The sequence below is a fragment of the Pristis pectinata genome, chromosome 6, assembly GCF_009764475.1.
Source record: "Pristis pectinata isolate sPriPec2 chromosome 6, sPriPec2.1.pri, whole genome shotgun sequence".
Lineage (NCBI taxonomy): Eukaryota > Metazoa > Chordata > Chondrichthyes > Rhinopristiformes > Pristidae > Pristis > Pristis pectinata.
In genome coordinates, this window is record NC_067410.1 from 9,808,840 (window position 1) to 9,828,237 (window position 19,398).

Genomic DNA, 19,398 nt, shown 5'->3' on the forward strand with positions numbered 1-19,398 from the left:
AAATTTGGAATTCACTCTTTAAGTCACCCTCTTCTCCTCTGTGGTATTAATCTCTACCTCTTTGACCAAGTTTCCAAATGAAAGATCAGTGATCTGGCATATTAACTCTTATTTCTTTCTCCACAGATGCTGCATAATATGCTGCGTACTTCCAGATTTTCTGTATTTCTTTCTGGTAATCTTCTGTGACAAGGTACCAAATAATGATCCCAATGAAGGGGCTTTTTTTAAACTATGTGAAAGGCACTGTATCAGTGCAGAACAGTTTGATTGCGAAGTGGCAGCGTACAAACTTCAGCTCATGCTGAATAAAAGAGTCAAGAGAAACAGCTGTGAAGAAGCCAGTCCCTTCCCAAAAAAAAAGAAACAAACAGTCATTTCCTCATCTGTATGGACCCACAAATTCAGAGCAGCATTGGCAACAGATCAAAGATTGCACAAGGTTGGCAAAAATAGATTCCAGCGGTCTTCTTCCTTTATTAGCTTTCCAACAATGTTGCGCTTTCCCAGTTCCCAACCCAAATTGTAAACATGACGGCAAAGACAGAAGAGTCAAGACAAACCTATTTTCTCCTTGTACTGGTGGTCTGAAGATCTTGATGATACGACAATGAGCAGCTGGGTAAGAGTCACTGCAGAGGCACAGCTGGGAACAGTGCTTTGGAAATTCTGCAGATAGCGGAAAGTCTGCCTATCGGGATGAAGATAATATTTTATAAACTACACCAGACTGAATTTCCCAAGCAGAGTAAATGTAAATTTCATTTGTTTTGTATACTCCAAAGATCATCAAATACCGGAACTTTTAAAAAAATTTTAAATTAGAGAACTGCTCTGGCTACAAATGGAGGTTAATTACGTAAGAGGAAAAGTGAAGTTCTGTAATCTCTAGCACACATCCTTACAACAGATGGCCATAAAATGGGGAGAAAATATCTGAGTACTTGCTGACCCACTTTGAAGACATATGAGAATTAACCATATTAGGGTGAAATTGGACAAGGGTGACCAATTTCTTTCCCGAAATAAATTAACCAACAGGGTTTTAATAGCACTTTTCAATCAGTGACACTTTTATTGATTTTCAGAATTTAAAAAAAGTAGATTAACTCACACACCCAAATTATAATGGTTTGATCCAAATGGGTTATCTGTATCATTAATTAACATGAACATCTCAAAAAAGATAAAGCAGTGGAACAAGTAACCTTAATGGGCAATAAAGAGGAACTAGCTAGGTTCTTGTCAGCAATAAGATTCAGAATTATTTAAAATGCAGCTGTGGATTGGTGAAATAGACAGACTGAAGGTCCATTCTTAGAACACAGAACACTACAGCACAGGAAAAGGCCCTTCGGCCCACCATGTCTGCACTGACCATGATGCTGATCATAATATTCCCTACCTGTTCATGTATCTGTGTAAATGCCTTTTAAACATTGCTATTGTATCTGCTTCCAACCCTTCCCAAGGCAGTGTGTTCCAGGCACCTGCCACTCCCTGCAAAAAATTCTGCACATCTCCTTTAAACTTTCCCTCTCTCACCTTAAACCCAAGCCCTCTAGTACTTTACCACCCTGGGGATAAAGACTCGATCTACCCGATCTATGTTTCTGATAATTTTTTATGCTTCTGTGAGGTTGCCCCTCAGCCTTTGATGCTTCAGAGAAAACCATCCAACCTCTCCTTGTAGCTAATACACTCCAATCCAGGCAACATCCCAGTGAACCTCTTCTGTACCCTCTCCAAAGCCTCCACATCATTCCTGGACTGTGGCAACCAGAACGGCGCACAATACTCCAAATGTAGCCTGACCAAAAGCTTTAAAGCAGCTGCAACATGCAACTGGCCAATTTTTATACTCAGTGTCCCAACCGATGAAGGCATGTGTGCCATATGTGCACAGATACCACCCTATTCACTTGTATCGAGACTTGCAGGGAGCAATGGATTTGCTCCCGAAAATTCCACTGTACATCAGTGCTCCTCAGTGTCTTGCCATTTATTTTCTTCTTGCAGTTGACTTCCTTTTAGTACAATCCCCCCCACCTTCCTTCCCACCTCCCCCCCTCCCCCCCACCCCCGCTCTTCCTTCATTGATTCATGGCCAGCCATGCCCAAAACATTGGAAATTCCTCCTCAAACCTCTCCACCACTCCCACCTCCTATAAATCCCATTTAAAAAAGGATCCACTCTGACAAAATATTTGGCACTCCTCCTAAGGCCGTTACAAGCTCTACTGTTCAATTTTGTTCTGTGAAGGGACTTAAAACATGTTACTGTGTTAATTGTGCTGTTTCAGTCGCACATTTTTTTTTATTTTATACGCAAAGGCAAATGGAAAATAATGACCAGGCATCAGGGAGAATGGAGACACTATTCCCTTCTCAAACTCTTTGTCTGATCTGCTCTACACAGCAGTTTTGAACAATTAGAAAATTCTTCACAATACCTGAAGAGCTCTTCCATTCCCAATTCACCGTCTCCTGCTTTGAGTCTGTTTGCCAGAACACCAAGGGCTGACTTCAGTAGTTTACGGTTTTCATTCTGGGCAAACCCACACCTGAAAGTTTAAAATGAAACATCAACTCTGTTGACGTGCTAAATCTTACTGCTCCCAACATTATTCCAATGAGAAATAAGTTATTTTATCATGATCTGATTGTGGAAACCCCATCTTCTCTTCAACTCTCCTTACTTAATTTAATGGAGGTTATTTTTTAACTGACCAATATACATGGGTATGCCAGTGACCAAGTCTTCCCAGATCAAAATAAATCTCATTAGATTACTGCAGTCCCTTGACTATTTTGTCTAATGGAGAAGAACATCCATCTGCACTGCGGTGCAGCTAGTAGATCCACTGCCTCACAGCGCCGGAAGCCCTGTGTCTGTGTGGAGTTTGCTCCGTGTCCTTCAGTTTCCTCCCACATCCCAAAAGTCTGCAGGTTGGTAGGCTGAGTGACCTCCATAAATTGCTCCCAGTGTGTACATAGGTGGAATCTGGGGAATGTTGATGAGGATATAGGGAGGAAATAAAGGATTAAAATGATTACTATAAATGGGTAAGAGTCATGGAGTAATACAGCATTGAAACAGGCCCTTTGGCCCAACTCATCCATGCTGACCATGGTGTCCACCAAGCTACTGCCATTTGCCCATGTTTGGCCCACATCCCTCTAAACCCCTCCTATCCACATACTTGCCGAAATGTCTTTTAAATGCTGTCATTGTACCTGCCTCTACCACTTCTTCTGGCAGCTCATTCCACATACCCACTAACCTCCATCTGAAAAAGGTCCCCTTTAGATCTTTCCCCTCTCACCTTAAACCTATGCCCTCTAGTTTTAAGTTCCCCTTCCCTGTGAAAAAGAAGACTATGCGTGTTCACCGTATCTATATCCCTCATGATTTTATACACCTCTGTGAGGTCACCCGTCAATCTCCTACATTCCAAGGAATAAAGTCCTACCCTTGATGGTTGGCATGGACTCGGTGGGCCAAAGGGCCTATTTCTACGCTTTCCATGTCATCTCTCTCTATTCTTTACATCACTGCAAGTAGATAATAATAGTACTTGCCACTACTCAGTCATATTGATTTACTGGCAAGGTTCAACTAATGCCTGATACACTGATTTAACAGGTGAATGCTACTGCTAGAAAGAATTTTATTGAGTACCTCTGAAAGAGCCATTTCACACACAGTGCAATCCATCAATTCCTTTCAATTTGCTTCATAAATCGTGTACTGTTGCACACTTTGTACCCACCAAGCAAAGAGAGTGTTCAAGATCTGAAGTAGTAGTTGATAGCAAGCAGCCATCCGTTGGTGCTCTTTTACATCTGATCCCAGGACATCCACCACACCATTGTTCTCAGCCATCAACACCTGCACATCAAATGGAGTAACTAATTATAATGGAATAAGCTTTACTAACAGACACCTCAAAGCAAAATAACAAGAAAGACTTGTTAATCACTTTACATATTCCCTGAAGTTTTATGAAGATTAACTCAATTTCAGATAGCATTAACTAGTTCCTATACAGGAGGATATTACTTTGCAATCCATAACCAAGAAAGTTTCCAGATGAAAAAACAAGATGCTGGAGGAACTCAGCAGGCCAGGCAGCATCCGTGGAGAAAAGCAGACGGTCAACGTTTCGGGTCAGGACCCTTCTTCAGGACTGAAGATAGGAGAAGGGGAAGCCCAATATATAGGGGGGAGAAACACAGCAGTGATAGGTGGACAAAAGAGGAGAGGTGGGGTGGGCACAAGGTGGTGATAGGTAGATGCAGGTAAGAGACGGTGATAGGCAGATGAGGGAGAGGAAGGGAGAGCAGATCCACCAGGGGATGGGTCAAAGGTATGGAGGCAGATGTCATGGGGGAGGAGAGGAGAGGAAAGGAAAAGGAAAGAGAGAAAAAAATGCCAAGGAGAAAAAAAAGAGAGAGAGGCTAGGAAAGGGAAGAAAAGAACAGGCAAGGTGGTGGGTGTTGGTTTGCTTGAAGTGGGAGAATTCAATGTTCATCCCGTTAGGCTGTAAGGTTCCAAGACTGAAAATGAGGTGTTTTTCCTCCAGTATGCACTTGGACTTCTCCCGGCAGTGGAGGAGGCCGAGGACTGACATATCAGTGATGGAGTGGGAGGGGGAGACGAAGTAACTGGCAACGGGCAGTGATGGAGTGGGAGAAATCCAAATGCAAACTGGAGGAACAACACTTTATTTTCCATCTTGGGACCTTACAGCCTAACGGGATGTAGTGTAAAAGGTCATGGCTGTCATGTGACTGTGACTGTGACAACACTGACCCCTCTGGCTGGGATGACACCACTGAGCACATGGCCGAAAGCAACACCACTGTCAATCAAGGTTTGGCTCCACCCCATTAGGTAAACACCTTTGTCCTTGCTCGGATTGGTCTTTGCGAGCACCTTTGTTCCTGGGCACACCTACCATTGGTCCATTTAAACACCTTTGTCCTTGCTGGACCACCCAGCCCCCGGCAGTATACAAGTGCTGCATGTTTGGTTTTCTCTCTCTCTCCGTCTCCAAGGATATTGAGGTAAGCTGCTCACTACTTCAGGGCAGTTAGTTAAGGACTCCCGAGACCAAACAGCCAATGTTTGTCCAGAATATCAGAGTGTTCAAACATTGTATTGTTTATTCCCTGATCATTTGTAACCAGTTATTGTGTGCGTGTGCGTACCTCACCCCCTGTTGCGATTCCCTCCACGTTCGCGATCTTCTGCTTGAGAGTGTGCGAGTGTGCATTTGTTCCTTTCCATTCTGTTCCTGCATCTGTCTTTGTAAATAAAAATTCTCCTTTTTTAAGTACAAAGACGGTGTGTCGAGATCTCTATCTTTAAGATCCAAAAGAACCTTTCTCACAACACGGGATGAACATTGAATTCTTCCACTTTAAGTAAAGTGTCTGACCAACCTATTGGAGTTTTTTGAAGAAATCACAGGTAGGGTGGATAAGGGAGAGGCGGTAGATGTTGTGTATTTAGACTTTCAAAAGGCCTTCGATAAGGTGCCTCACAAGAGACTGATTAATAAGATGAGAGGTCATGGAATTATGGGCAGGGTAGCAAAATGGGTGGAGAATTGGCTGGTTGGCAGGAAGCAAAGGGTGGAAATAAAAGGATCTCGTTCTGGTTGGTTACCGGTTACTAGTGGTGTGCCGCAAGGGTCGGTGTTGGGGCCTCTCCTTTTTACCTTGTACATCAATGATTTGGATGATGGAATAAATGGTTGTGTGGCTAAGTTTGCGGATGACACCAAGATAAGTGGAGGAGTAGGGAGCATAGAGGAAATAGAAAGAATGCAGAGGGACCTAGACAGTTTAGGAGAATGGGCAAGGAAATGGCAGATGAGATTCAATGTTGAGAAATGTGCAGTTGTACACTTTGGAAGTAGAAATAAGCGGGTAGATTATTATCTAGAAGGAGAGAAGATTGATAGTGCGGTAGTACAAAGGGACTTGGGGGTACTCGTACAAGATACCTTAAAAGTTAACCACCAGGTTGGATCGGTGGTTAAGAAAGCGAATGCTATGTTGGCATTCATCTCGAGAGGTATAGTGTATAAAAGTAAGGAAGTGTTGATGAGGCTTTACGGGGCGCTAGTGAGGCCTCATTTGGAATACTGTGCGCAGTTTTGGGCCCCGCATCTTAGGAAGGATGTGCTGACGTTGGAGAGGGTTCAGAGGAGATTTACGAGAATGATTCCAGGAATGAAAGGGCTTAAGTATGATGAGCGTTTGTCGGCTCTTGGACTGTACTCGCTGGAGTACAGAAGGATGAGAGGGGACCTCGTAGCGACATTTAAAATGTTGACAGGTAAGGATAGAGTAGATGTGGCTAGGCTGTTTCCCTTGGTGGGCGTGTCCAGGACCAGAGGGCACAATCTTAGAATTAGAGGGTACAGTTTCAAGACAGAGATGAGGAGAAGTTTCTTTACCCAGAGGGTGGTGAAATTGTGGAACTCCTTGCCACGCACAGCAGTGGAGGCCAGATCAGTGGGGGTATTCAAGGAGGAGATAGACAGATATCTAAATAGTCAGGGTATCAAGGGATATGGGGATAAGGCTGGCAAATGGGATTAGAATAGTTTTTTTTTCTCTCTCTTTTTTCCCACCCCATTTCTTTTTCCCTTTTCCTTGGAGCAGACTCGATGGGCCGAATGGCCTGCTTCTGCTCCCTTATCTTGTGATCTTTTGAAACCAACACCCAACCCCCTGCCTATTCTTTTCTTCCCTTTCCTAGCCTCCCTCTCTTTTTTCTCCTCGCCATTTTTTTTCTCTCTCCTCCCCTACCCCCATACTGCCTGCCTCCTTACCTTTGACTCATCCCCCGGTGGATCTGCTCTCCCCTCCTCCCCCGCTTCTGCCTATCACAATCTCTTACCTGCATCTACCCATCACCACCTTGTGCCCACCCCGCCTCCCCTCTTTTGTCCACCTATCACTGCTCTGTTCCCCCTCCCCCATATATTGGGCTTCCCCTTTTCCTATCTTCAGTCCTGGAGAAGGGTCCTGACCTGAAACATTGACTGTCTGCTTTTCTCCACGGATGCTGCCTGACCTGCTGAGTTCCCCCAACACATCTTGTTTTTTTCATCTAGATTTCAGCATTTGCAGTCTTTTGTTTCTCTAGTTCCTAATTTTGTAATTTTAAAATGGTGCACAAAGATTCTTCCTGCAGCAGTGCTTGTATATATTTTCTCATGCATAACTAGAAGGTGGCAAAGAGCGGGTGAAGATCCTTGCTGAGCTCAGAAACATTTTTTAAATACCCCCAGCATTCATCATTCATTTTCTTGACGACAATAATTCATGCTGGGACTGAGCTCAGACAGTAATTGCCAGATGTTTGTTGTCCCAACCTAAAATCCATGCATGTTTTCCAAAAGGAACTCCTGGACCACAATCAAGATGACAACCGTTTGATTTTGCCCAGCTTGCAGGCATTGAATTTCATTACAATGCCAGTGCTGTCATCAAGCCAAGACCAGGTAACTCAACACAGAGTAAGAAATTAATCTGAGAATGCATATTTGAAATACCACACAATCCCAACCATAAATGCATAAATACCCAACAATCTTTCAGTGGAGTTGGCCAGAGTTACACTGTTTAACCTTTTTTCCTCCCATGGTATTCTTCCTTGAAGTCTCTCACACCAATCCCAGACACAAGAATATGTTGGAATTCTGGCCAGAGATTTCTTTAAGTAGCTACTGTAATCAATACAAGAACAACCCTTCAATCTTCCATCCTTCCCTTTGGGGCTGTCACTTCCTCTGCTCACTCCCTTACCACAATACAGTTGGGACTCAAAAACATCATGGTAGTAATCACTGGAACATACCAAAATCTTGCCCTTTCATACCTTTAGTTTACAACTGAAGAGAAATCTTTTACTGATCAGTAATAAACAACTTATGGCCAAGAAAGAATTGGAATCCATCTGCCTTCAGTTAACTTGCTGAAATTTCACCTCATTGCTCTACCTTGACTAATCATTCTTCTTCACAGATGCCAGACTTTACCTGAAAGAAATTGTGAGCATTTTCCAGTTGATTACACAAGGGATTGAGCAATTTTACAGTGAATTGAGCAAGTTGCTGAGGAGTCATTTGGCGCAAATGTGAAAATCCAATGTCTCGATCTCCTTTAACCTACATGAAGAACAGAAAATAATAAAGTACTTTTGAAATCATAGAATCATAAAACAGTTGCAAAGCACAGAAGGCCATTCAGCCCATCATGTCTGCACCACATCTCCACCAAACCAGTCCTCTTGTTCCACCCCTTCTGTGTAGCTTTCCAAACTTCTCCCCAATCCCCTCTTGAAAGCTAGAATGGAAACTGCCCCCACAACATTTCAGATTCCAATCACATGCTGCATAAAAAATTCTCTTCCCCTTTATTTTATACGTGATCTCTAATGCTCAACCATTCTACCAAAGAGAACAACCTGCCACTATTCACTTTGTTCGACCCCTCATCATTTTATATGCTTCTATCTCCCTTCAGCCTTCTCTTCTCCGAAGAAAACCATTCTAATCTCTCTAATGTATCCTTATAACTGTGGTCCCTTATTCCATGAACAATATTCTTTTCTGGACCCCCTCTGACACCTTCACATCCTTCCTAAAACGTGGCAATCAGAAGCGAACACAATTCTTCTGTTGAGGCTGACTAAGGTGATTACTGTTGGAAATATGAGAAATGCAATAGAACCAATTTATTGATAGCAAGGTCAAAAGAAACAACAATGTGATAATAACCAGATAATGTTGGTTGAGGGGTAAACATTGGCAAGAACACCAAGGCATCCCCGTGCTCATCTTCAAAATGTGTTGTTCAATTCCATCAAATAACCTCCTAGTTTAACAAGCTGAAAGATGGCACTTCTGGCAGTGCAGAAATCCCTCATCACTGCAGTGTCAGCTAAGATTTTGGGCTGGGATATCCCGACTGCTACAGTGAAAAGTACAACAACGCAGCTTCCAATTTTATAACAAGCTTTCACGTAAGGGAATAGATTGGAGTTTCTTCTATGCTTTAAGAGAAAGTTTTTTTTAAAAAAGGTTGAAAGAAAAGAAAGGACAAGTAAAAATAATTTGGATGTCCATTTTCAAGGAGTATGTGAATATGTTCAGAATACTGCTGGTGCCATGATAGCATGCAACTCTAAATTTTCATATCTGTCCCATCTTCAATACTATGTCTGATTGTATCTAGTTTCTTTCTTGCTATATTAAGTAATTCAACAACTGAGAATTGCAGACAACTTATGACCAGACTGCTGCATCATTTGAATTGGCTATCTCCTACTTAAGGTCTGCCCAGAATAAGCGTTTTCCCTTCCTCCTCTCCCTCAGAAGCAGCCTGTCTAAGAAGAGGAACACATCACATGGGAAATATTGAGAGGAACCTATATTCTCTCACAGTGACATGACATTAAGCACAGCTGAATGCCATGGCACTGAGCCATCTTTGATTGTTAATTTGCAACACAGATTAAGTTCAAAGAGTTCACTAGTTCTGATGAAACAAATGAGCCACTAGAGCATTTAACTCTTTCCCATGTAGAAAATAAAAATAGAACAAGTTACATTTGGAAAAGATTTAGTAGGTTGTAACTAGGGGTATTGATCACTGTTCACATAGTATAAACTGCTTTTACCCTCTGTTCTCTCTGAAAGACTACAACACCTGAACTTTTCATTTTGTGTCTCCTTATCCATAATTGCAGAACACATCCTATTAAAAACACCCTATTATCCTGAGTTGTTTCCAGTTTTAATATTAATAACACATTTATACAGTTCATTTGAAATACCCAAACAATACAACAGTACACAGGAGAATTATCAGAAAGGAAAGTATTACCAAGCCAAATACAGAAATAATGGGACAGGTATCCAAAAATGTAAAGGAAACAAGGCAATGAAGGGAGGTGCTTAGAGAGGGATTCCAGAGCCAAAGGTCTTGGTAGCAAAAAGCATGGCCATCAACGTTGATATGATTCAGGGATGATCAAGAGGTCAGATTACTGGAGTGCATGGACCTCAGAGTTAAGCTGGAAGGAAACTACAGAGATAGGCAAGGGAAAGGCTGCAGAGCAATTTGAAAACAAGGGTGAAAACTTTTTCCTAACTGAAGCCAACTAGGCAGCAAGGACAGGGACAGTGCAAGTTGGTCAGACAGCAGAATTTTGATTGGTTTCAAGTTTACAGAGAGCAGAGGGAGAGAGTCCAACTGAGAGTACGTTGGAATAGACAAATCTAAATATTAGAAAGAATAAGGGTTTCAGCAACAGATGTACCTTCAGGAACAGAATTTTCTTTGTAGCATTTGCTACCAACATGTAATCCAGTTTACGAGATAGGTCCTCTAGAAGAAATACTAGTTCTGCTGATCCCAGTTGTACAACCTCAGTAACCTACAAGATAAGAGAATCCCAATACAGGAAGTCACCTACAAGTCAGAAAATGCTGAAAAACTCTTCAGATCTGTGGAAAGAGTAACAGTCAACGATTTAAGTCTGAGACCATGGAAGGGTCCCAAATTGTTAACTGCTTCTCTTTCCATATATTCTGCCTGACCTAATGAGTTTTTCAAGCTTTTTTCTATTTTTATTTCAGATTTCCACCATCTGCAATTTTCTTTGGATTTTCATCTGTAAATCATGTTGAGGTCTGCAACCATTTTTGATCAATTTAGTTGCTACTATGCAACAACACTTATTCATTACATTGGTTAAATTGTCAATATTATATTACAAAGGTAATTATGTCAGTTCATTATTACAAATAAAGTGTTCTTGCTATGCAGAAGTACATTACTATTATATGAAGAAATGAAATAAAAAGGCTAGAATTGTTTTAAGACTGATAAATTTGCAAAGTCATTTTTCTGATATGCGTTATCCATACACTGACCTTGGTATTTAGCTCAGTATCCAGATGGGACTTGGTTACCAGACCCGATTGTAGGACAAAAAATACATCTGTATCCAGTTCTCTGAAGTAAGCTTTGTAATTGGCCAAATTAACAATGACCTTTCCTTCTTCATTGCTCTCCTGCGGATTACACAATGGAATGCCACTTGAGTATTTACAGGCGTCTAAATCATCGTTCATTCACTCCTTTCAGATTAGTTTATTGTCATATACACCAGGGTGCAATGAAATTCCTTGCTCGCATGAAGCTCACAGAGTAAACAGTATATGTTGTAATAATAAATACAATAAATAAATACAGCAAGTGCAAAACAACAAAATGGTAGCAAAGAAATGCTAAAGTGACAACAACAGAATAACAGAGAGGTAGAACTGAGAATGTGGCAGCACCACCAGGAACAAGATCTGAAAGAGGTAACTGGTTCAGAAGTTTGAGAGCAGTGGGGAAGAAGCCATTCTTGAGTCTGGTTGTCAGGGGGTTCAAGCTCCTGTATCTTCTCCTGGAAGGTAGAAGGGAAAAAAGGGATTGGCCATGGTGGCTGCTAGCCTTCCTGATGCAACGCACTGTGAAAATGGACTAGATGGAAGTGACGAACCTGTGATGGACTGGGCAGTGTTTACCATTTTCATTGCTTATACTGCAATCACTGAGTGTTGTCAATAGTCTATACAGCACTGACCATTGATATATATCATGCTATCCTGCCCAAGAAAATCACTCTTTCACCAGTCTTAAAAGAGAACATAATCACGCCATGCGATCGATAATAACAATATTTTAAAAAGTGCACGTGGGATTATTTCAAAGGTCTCAGTTACATGTGTACTGAAGCAGCTATAAAGTACATCAGGGAACATTGGAATAATGCCATGGATTTTGTGATAAAATTTTAAGTAAACCTAAAAGCAATTTCTGATCTCTGCACTTAACCAGTTAAAGCAAGAAGATGTTGCTAATGTAGCATTGACTCACTACTAACTGCAAAATCAGGATGAGAAATCACACCTTAAAGCCTTACCTGATAAGTCGTTGAAAGAAAATGACAGTGACAAACACACACACAAACATATTAACACAGTACCAGCGGATTTTCAATTCAGGTATCGTCTTCAGGTCTAAGCCACTGTCTATCTTAACTGTACCTTTCCTTGAGTATTCTCAGTTTGCATCTGACTTTCTTCTGCAGGCTCCTCAGTCTGAGAGCTGTCAGTGGAGGAGTTCTTGCTGCCTTCTGATTTCTGCTTTTTCTTACCCTTCAGATCTTGAGGGAAAAATGAAAATTAAAAACAAAAACATTAACATCTATTAGGTTCTGAATTGGACAGATTTTTTTCTGTCTGAAATAATATAAAATGTCTTCATTTCTCCTCTGATGAGAAAAATTTATACCATCCTGCTGGTACCCTAGCCAAAAGGTCACCTTTGAGTCAAGGCAGTAGGCCTTGGCCATTCAACTGGGATAGGGAAACCAGAGCAAAGTCCAGTTTTCTCCCCACCAACATCTACATGGAGATTCTTTCCCACCAAAATACGTCATTAGTATTAAGAATCCCGACTGATATTCCTTTCCTTAACAGCATTTCAATATTCCTTTGGATCCTCTTGAAGTGTAGCGGTTAGCGTAACGCTATTACAGCACCAGCGACCCAGGTTCAATTCCAGCTGCTGTAAGGAGTTTGTACATTCTCCCCGTGTCTGCGTGGGTTTCCTCCGGGTGCTCCAGTTTCCTCCCACATTCTAAAGACTTATGGGTTAGGAAGTTGTGGGTATGCTATGTCGGCGCCGGAAGCATGGCGACACTTGCAGGCTGCCCCCAGAACACTCTACGTAAAGATAGATTTCACTGTGCTTCGATGTACATGTGACTAATAAAGATATCTTATCTTACACAGCTCAGCTGGCTAAATTAGCTAACTCAGCAAGAAAGATCACCCTTCCTTTGCAACTACGATTAGAAGCTGATTACATGTCAATATGGAGCCAAATTACCTCCACGTCCCAAACATGCTCTTGTCATAAAAAGAGAGGAGGGGAAAGAACTGTTGGTTTTAATTGAAGATACCCTGGTACAGAGTCCCTGGGACCAGGTCATCAATCATACCTTTGGTCACTCACTGACATTATAAGACCATAAGCTATAGGAGGAGAATTAGGCCATTTGGCCCATCGAGTCTGCTCAGCCATTCAAACGTGACTGATTTTTTTTTAAACCCCACTCTTAAGGTATGTGACCTTAAGAAAAATAAGGGCCAGGTAAAGAAAGTTATTTGGCTCATCACAAATGTGCAGACTTCAGAGCCACTTTCCTGGCCTATTCCAAAACTACCAACAAGCTTTTCTTTTTGGAGGATTGATCACCTTTATTTCCTTTCTTGGCTGTCACTGCAGGAGCTATTGTTGGAGGAACCTCGGTGATTTCTGAATCAAAGTTTGCCAGTGGAGGGACATATCCAGGAGTTGCTGAAATATTACAGGGAAAATGTAAGATAGAAGGTTAAAAGTGAACACTGAGGCAGCAATGGCACTTTGAGCACAAAAATTAAAATTAAAATTAAACAGAAGTTATCCTTTTTCCTTGTTGTAGCTATCTTCTAACGTTTTCAGATGAGCTTTGAAAGACCATGCTTTCCAATCACAGACCTTTTTTATTCTGAGATGTAAACTAATATCTCGTTGAAATGAATAGAACAAGTAAAAAGAGAATTTAAGTCAATATTTAGCCACAACTTGGATAGCAAAACATCCAAAATTCGTATTCGGTTCTTGTCTTCATTCAATTGGTCTGTTTGGACCAATGGCTAATGGTTCCAAGAAATAGGCAGAGAATTCATTACATAATGGAAACCAAGATCACACCTAGGAACAAATGGAAACATTCAATCACCAGCATCTGCATTGTTACCCAAAGCAGAGCAGCCTAACCTGAGGAAATGTCCACCATATATGCGAGTAGTTATAATTTAAGTGACTTTTGTGGAGTCAGAAAGAGCGAAATGCCTGGCTGTCTACAGTTTCTCCATCCCCCCCCCTCAAACCCTTCCATCATTCCCCACACCTCATCAGCTGGATTTGCCACTCTTCACCTCCCACCAATCAGTAAACCACTTTGAACATGCTCAAAATGCATTAGAATTAGCTTAATTTTGTTTGTCAGTGCTAAGATGGTCACATTATATGCTGAAGCTCAGTCAGTGTAACTGTAAACAATGGGAATGAGGATAGGGAGTAGACAAGCGACTTGTCTGAAATACTGGATGGGGTCTGCAAAAGAAGAAATAAAACAAAACAAAACTGGGTGACCAGTCAAAAAGCTAAATTACTAATTTCCTCACTTCAAGTCCTGTACAAGTATGGGGCCAAACTTTTGTTAGTGGCAAGCCAGCAATTCCATCAGTGCATTCTGGACTTCTGCACTTACACACAGTAATGCAAAAGTATAGAACATAAAAGTACTTCAAACTCCCACAATGACCCTGAACTCATCACTGATTCCTATTTGCATTGAGCAGAGGGACTGTGTACAGCATAGCTGGCATAACCTGAGGCCCCATTTATTTAAATGGATTGCAATTTTCATTGAAGAGGTAAATGAAACCATGATTTTTCCCCTCCCTTTTATTTTATCTAATATTAATGCTATTCGTTAATGCATACGTTAAATATATCTCAACTGTTTCTAAATATCTCTGATAATCAGCTATTTAGAAATAGTGCAAAAGCCTTCAGACAGCACAAGGAGTCAGCATCAGGGAACTGAGAGCAGGACTTCAAATTCCGTTACCCAAGATTCAGACATTAGTCCTGGACTGCTCCTCTTTGTGGGGTGCCTGAAATGGCAACGCCTCCAAGACACTTGAGGACTTGATTCCTTAGAGCGTAGGAGACTGAGAGGTGATCTTGTAGAGGTGTATAAAATCATAAGGGGAATAGATAGGGTGAATGCACTCAGTCTTCTTCCTCCCCACCCCCCCCCCCCCCCCAGAGTTGGGGTATCAAGAACTAGAGGGCACAGTTTTAAGTTGAGAGGGGTAAGATTTAAGAGGAACATGAGGCACAATTTTTCTTTTTTTATTTACACAAAGGGTGGTATCCATGTGGAATGAGCTCCCAGAGGAAGAGGTTGAGGCAGGTACAATAACAACTTTTAAAAGACAGTTGGAGAGGTACATGGATTGGAAAAGTTTAGAAGGTTATGGTCAAATGCTGGCAAAATGGGACTAGCTTGGGTGGGGCATCTTGGTTGTCATGGATCAGTTGTGCCGAAGGGCCTGTTTCCATGTTGTAAGACTATGGCAGCGGGAGCTGTACAGCCAAAAAAGGCAAGTGTAGCCAAGGGACTAGCACAAAGACATACTTAAGGCACAAGCAATCTCATCTGTAGTTCAGGCCCTGGTCTTCACATCACCTTACAAATCCTGCCATAAACAGCAATCATGCGACTATTACAAAATGCCCACACTTTTGTTTTGCTCTATTTGTATAATTTATTGTAATTTTATGCCTTTGCACTGTACTGCTGTCGCAAAACAACACATTTCACGTCATATAAATCAGTGATAATAAATCTGACTGATTCTGTAACCATAACAATACATGCCAAGCTACAAAGTCCCACCTAAGCATAAACCGAAGCAAACCTGCTATACACTTCTCAAGTAGTCCCTGTAGCTGAGTAATATTCTGTAACCGGAGGAGTACTTTTCCCTTCATCTCAGTGTCCTGCTGTTTACAGAATCCATTCACTACCTGGAAAACAGATCAAATGGATCACTAGTGACAACTCCACAGACGTGATGCACATTAACTAGACTGGAATACAGAATTGTCATGCATATTTTGAATTTTTAATTCAATAAGTTTAGCAATCAAATCCATAGAGCCATCACAAAGTGATCTTTTAGAACTCAAAAGCCATTGCCCATTCTGTTACAGACTTCTACCACACCAGCTTACAGATAACGTTACCTCTCTGAACCAATTGAGGGCAAGAAACAGTAGTGAACAGAGCAGCTCCCGTTCCTGTTTGGACAGTGACTCCACCTTCTCCATGAGCTCCAAGTTGGTCAGATAAAGTGGACAACCTGCAATGAGACAATAAGCCGAGTAAAGCCAAATGCCCCAGCAATCATGGAGTTTAATTTGATCAGTTTTTGCCTTACATGCACTTAACCTTTTAAGAAAGAAGATTCACTTTGTATTGTGCTACAATATTCTAGAATTTTCTAATAAAATATCACCTGTTAAAACCTGTTATAATCCACACCAGTGTGTAATCTATTCATAATTGTCATTACAATACATTTCATTGATAATGTACATTGCTATATATTCCTATATAGGTTTTACAACTATGTAGCAATCTGTTATACAATACATTGCTATGACAAGGTATGGAATGGTTATAGTCTTGTTCCTGAACTCATAATCCAGAAGCCTAGACCAACAATCTATAGATTCACCCAGGTCAACCAACACTGGAAAGTCCTCCTACACATGGGGACTTGTGCCAAAATTGTCTCTCATACCAGTCAAGCAACAGTCCCACACAGCAATCATGCAACTATTACAAAATCCCCACACATTATTTTTGCCCTATTTATTTTTATAATTTATTGTAATTTTATGCCTTTGCACTGTACTGCTGTCACAAAACAACACATTTTACATCATATAAATCAGTGATAATAAATCTGACTCAGATCCTGTAACCATAACAATACATGCATATAAAATGGCCAAGCTACAAAGCCCCACCTAAGCATAAACCAAAGCAAACCTGCTATACACTTCTCAAGTAGTCCCTGTAGCTGAGTAATATTCTGCAACCGTAATATTCTACAAAAGAAAAACCTATCACAATCACATTATATGGTCTGTTAGACTAGCATGATGGTATAGAGTCAGGAGGGAGTAGCCCTTGCAGTGTCCAGTATTGACTCTGAATTCCACAAAGTCATAAGGTATCAGGTCAAAAACAGGTAAAGCAACCTTTAAGCTGATTACCAACTATTGCCTTCCCTCAGCCAATGAATCAGCGCTCATCCATGTTGAGTACAACCTACAACCACAAAGTGGCTGAAGGTCTTAAGAATCTGTCACCAAGGGCAAGATGGACTATGTTTAAAACGAAGCTGAATTATTTATACGAATATCAAAACTTAGCCCCAAATTTTAACATAAAGCCCCAAATGCCATAACTTATCACAGTCCTGGTTGTGATTAAAAAGAATTAGAAGCTATGGAATTGAACAACCACAGTTGCAGTCGTGGGATCTTTGATGAGTTAATACGTGGTATATACCAGGGAATCCCTTTCCACATTGAGGATGACTCTGATCACTCAAGTTGACCTTACTCTTGGTAATGAACATTTAAGAACCCTAGCCACTTTGTACTTCTTCCAGGTTGTGGATGAGTCCTGAAGGTAAAAGCTACAGTTTGGGCACTTGGTGGACATTAGCCATATCTCAAGGTGTTCCAGTACAAAACAGAACCAGCAATTATACAACGATGAGAGAAAACACTACATGACCATGTATTCATCAAGCTAATTGGCACAGATTCACCTGTCCGTGACTGTGGTTGGAGTGATCATCACAGCACTTAGGTAAACCAAGTCTCATCTTTGTTTAAAAGACAGTCTCCATCATGTGTGATACCACTCTAGTGCCAAATGGAGTAAATTCAGAGCAGTCCAGAACAGTAATCACGAGGTGTTATGCAGCAGCAGAATACTTGTTTCCACCAAATCTACAAGGACAAAGCTCAGCAGATCCTCACTCAAGCTGTCGGCCAACTCCATTTCAATGAAGAGGATAAAATACCAGGTTAGGTGGAGCACTAAGTATTTCTAAAAGGTTATCAGTTTGGGGAAGCTACTTGCATACTCGACAACAGAAGCAGTATCTTATAGCCAGAGCCAAGCATAGTGGCGAAGTTACTAATCTAGCAGCCAGATTTCTGAAACACTGATCCAGAGGCATGAGCTGTGGTATTTAATTCTGGAATAAGCAAACACAGACATAAGAGATTCTGCAGATGCCGGAATCTGGTGCAATACACACAAAATGCTGGAGGAACTCAGGAGCTCAAGCAGCATCTATGGAGGGAAATATGCAGTTGACATTCTGGGTCGAAACCCTTCATTGGGACTGGAAAGGAAGAGGGCAGAAGCCAGAAATAAGAAGGGAGGGGGAGGAGCACAGGCTGGCAGATGATAGGCGAGTCCAGGTGAGGGGGGAAGGTAGGTGGGTGGGGGAGGGGTATGAAAGGGAGTGATGTAAGAAGCTGAGAGGTGATAGGTAGAAGAAGCAAAGAGCTGAAGGAGGAGGAATCTGGTAGAAGAGGGCAGTAGACCATTGGGGAAAAAAGGGGAGGTGGGGAATTGATGGGCAGGTCATGAGTGCAGGGGAGGGGAAAGAGAAGGGGTGAGGGGGCCACAGGAATGAGGGAAGATGGGGGGGAAGAAAAGGCAGAAAAAAAGATGGGAGGGGTTACTGGAAGTTAGATAAATCGATATCGGAGCCATCAGGTTGGAGACTACCAAGGCAGAATGTAAGGTGTTGTTCCTCCAACCTGCATCTGACCTCAACCTGGCAGCAGAGGAGGCCATGGATAGATATCTTCATTAGTCACATGTACATCGAAACACACAGTGAAATGCATCTTTTGCATAGTGTGCTCTGGGGGCAGCCCGCAAGCGTTGCCACACTTCCGGCGCCAACATATCATGCCCACAACTTCCTAACCCGTACATCTTTGGAATGTGGGAGGAAACTGGAGCACCCGGAGGAAACCCACACAGGCACGGGGAGAACGTACAAACTCCTTACAGACAGTGGCCGGAATTGAACCAGGGTCGCTGGCGCTGTAAAGCGTTACGCTAACCGCTACACTACTGTGCCTGTATGGTAGTGGGATGTGGAATTGAAGTGGCTGGCCACTGGGAGATCCTTGCTTTTGCGGCAGATGGAATGAAGGTGCTCGACAAAGCGGTCACCTAAACTGCGTTAGGTCTCACCAATGTTGAGGAGGCCGCACTGGGAGCATCGGATGCAATAAATGACATCCTCGGATTCACAGGTGAAGCGCTGCCTCACCTGGAAGGACAGTCTAGGGCCCTGAATGGTGGTGAAGGAGGAGGTGTAGGAGCAGATGTAGCACTTTGCATGGTTGCAGGAATAAGTGCCGAGAGGGTCTTCAGTGGGGAGGGACGAGTGGACATGGGAGTCATGGAGAGAGCAATCCCTGCAGAAAGTGCTGGGGGGGTGGCGGGGAAGAGGAAGATGTGCCTGGTGATGGGATCCTGTTGGAGCTGGCAGAAGTTGCGGAGAATGATGTGTTGGATGCGGAGGCTTGTGGGTGGAAGGTGAGGACAAGGGGAACCCTGTCCCTGCTATGTCGGGGGGGAGTGGG

The 19,398-nt window shown here is 42.2% G+C and overlaps 1 protein-coding gene across 1 annotated transcript in view; it reads right to left on the minus strand.

Annotated features, from left to right (window-relative positions):
• Positions 1-19,398, minus strand: part of fancd2 (FA complementation group D2) — an 85,601-nt gene that overhangs the window by 13,965 nt on the left and 52,238 nt on the right. The window contains exons 24-33 of the mRNA XM_052018576.1: positions 15,949-16,064; positions 15,621-15,729; positions 13,342-13,443; positions 12,126-12,244; positions 10,962-11,102; positions 10,346-10,462; positions 8,061-8,189; positions 3,774-3,892; positions 2,454-2,564; positions 564-691 (exon numbers count right to left, since the gene is read on the minus strand). Of these exons, the coding sequence (XP_051874536.1) occupies positions 564-691; positions 2,454-2,564; positions 3,774-3,892; positions 8,061-8,189; positions 10,346-10,462; positions 10,962-11,102; positions 12,126-12,244; positions 13,342-13,443; positions 15,621-15,729; positions 15,949-16,064 (1,191 nt within the window). The remainder of the gene's footprint in view (positions 1-563; positions 692-2,453; positions 2,565-3,773; positions 3,893-8,060; positions 8,190-10,345; positions 10,463-10,961; positions 11,103-12,125; positions 12,245-13,341; positions 13,444-15,620; positions 15,730-15,948; positions 16,065-19,398) is intronic.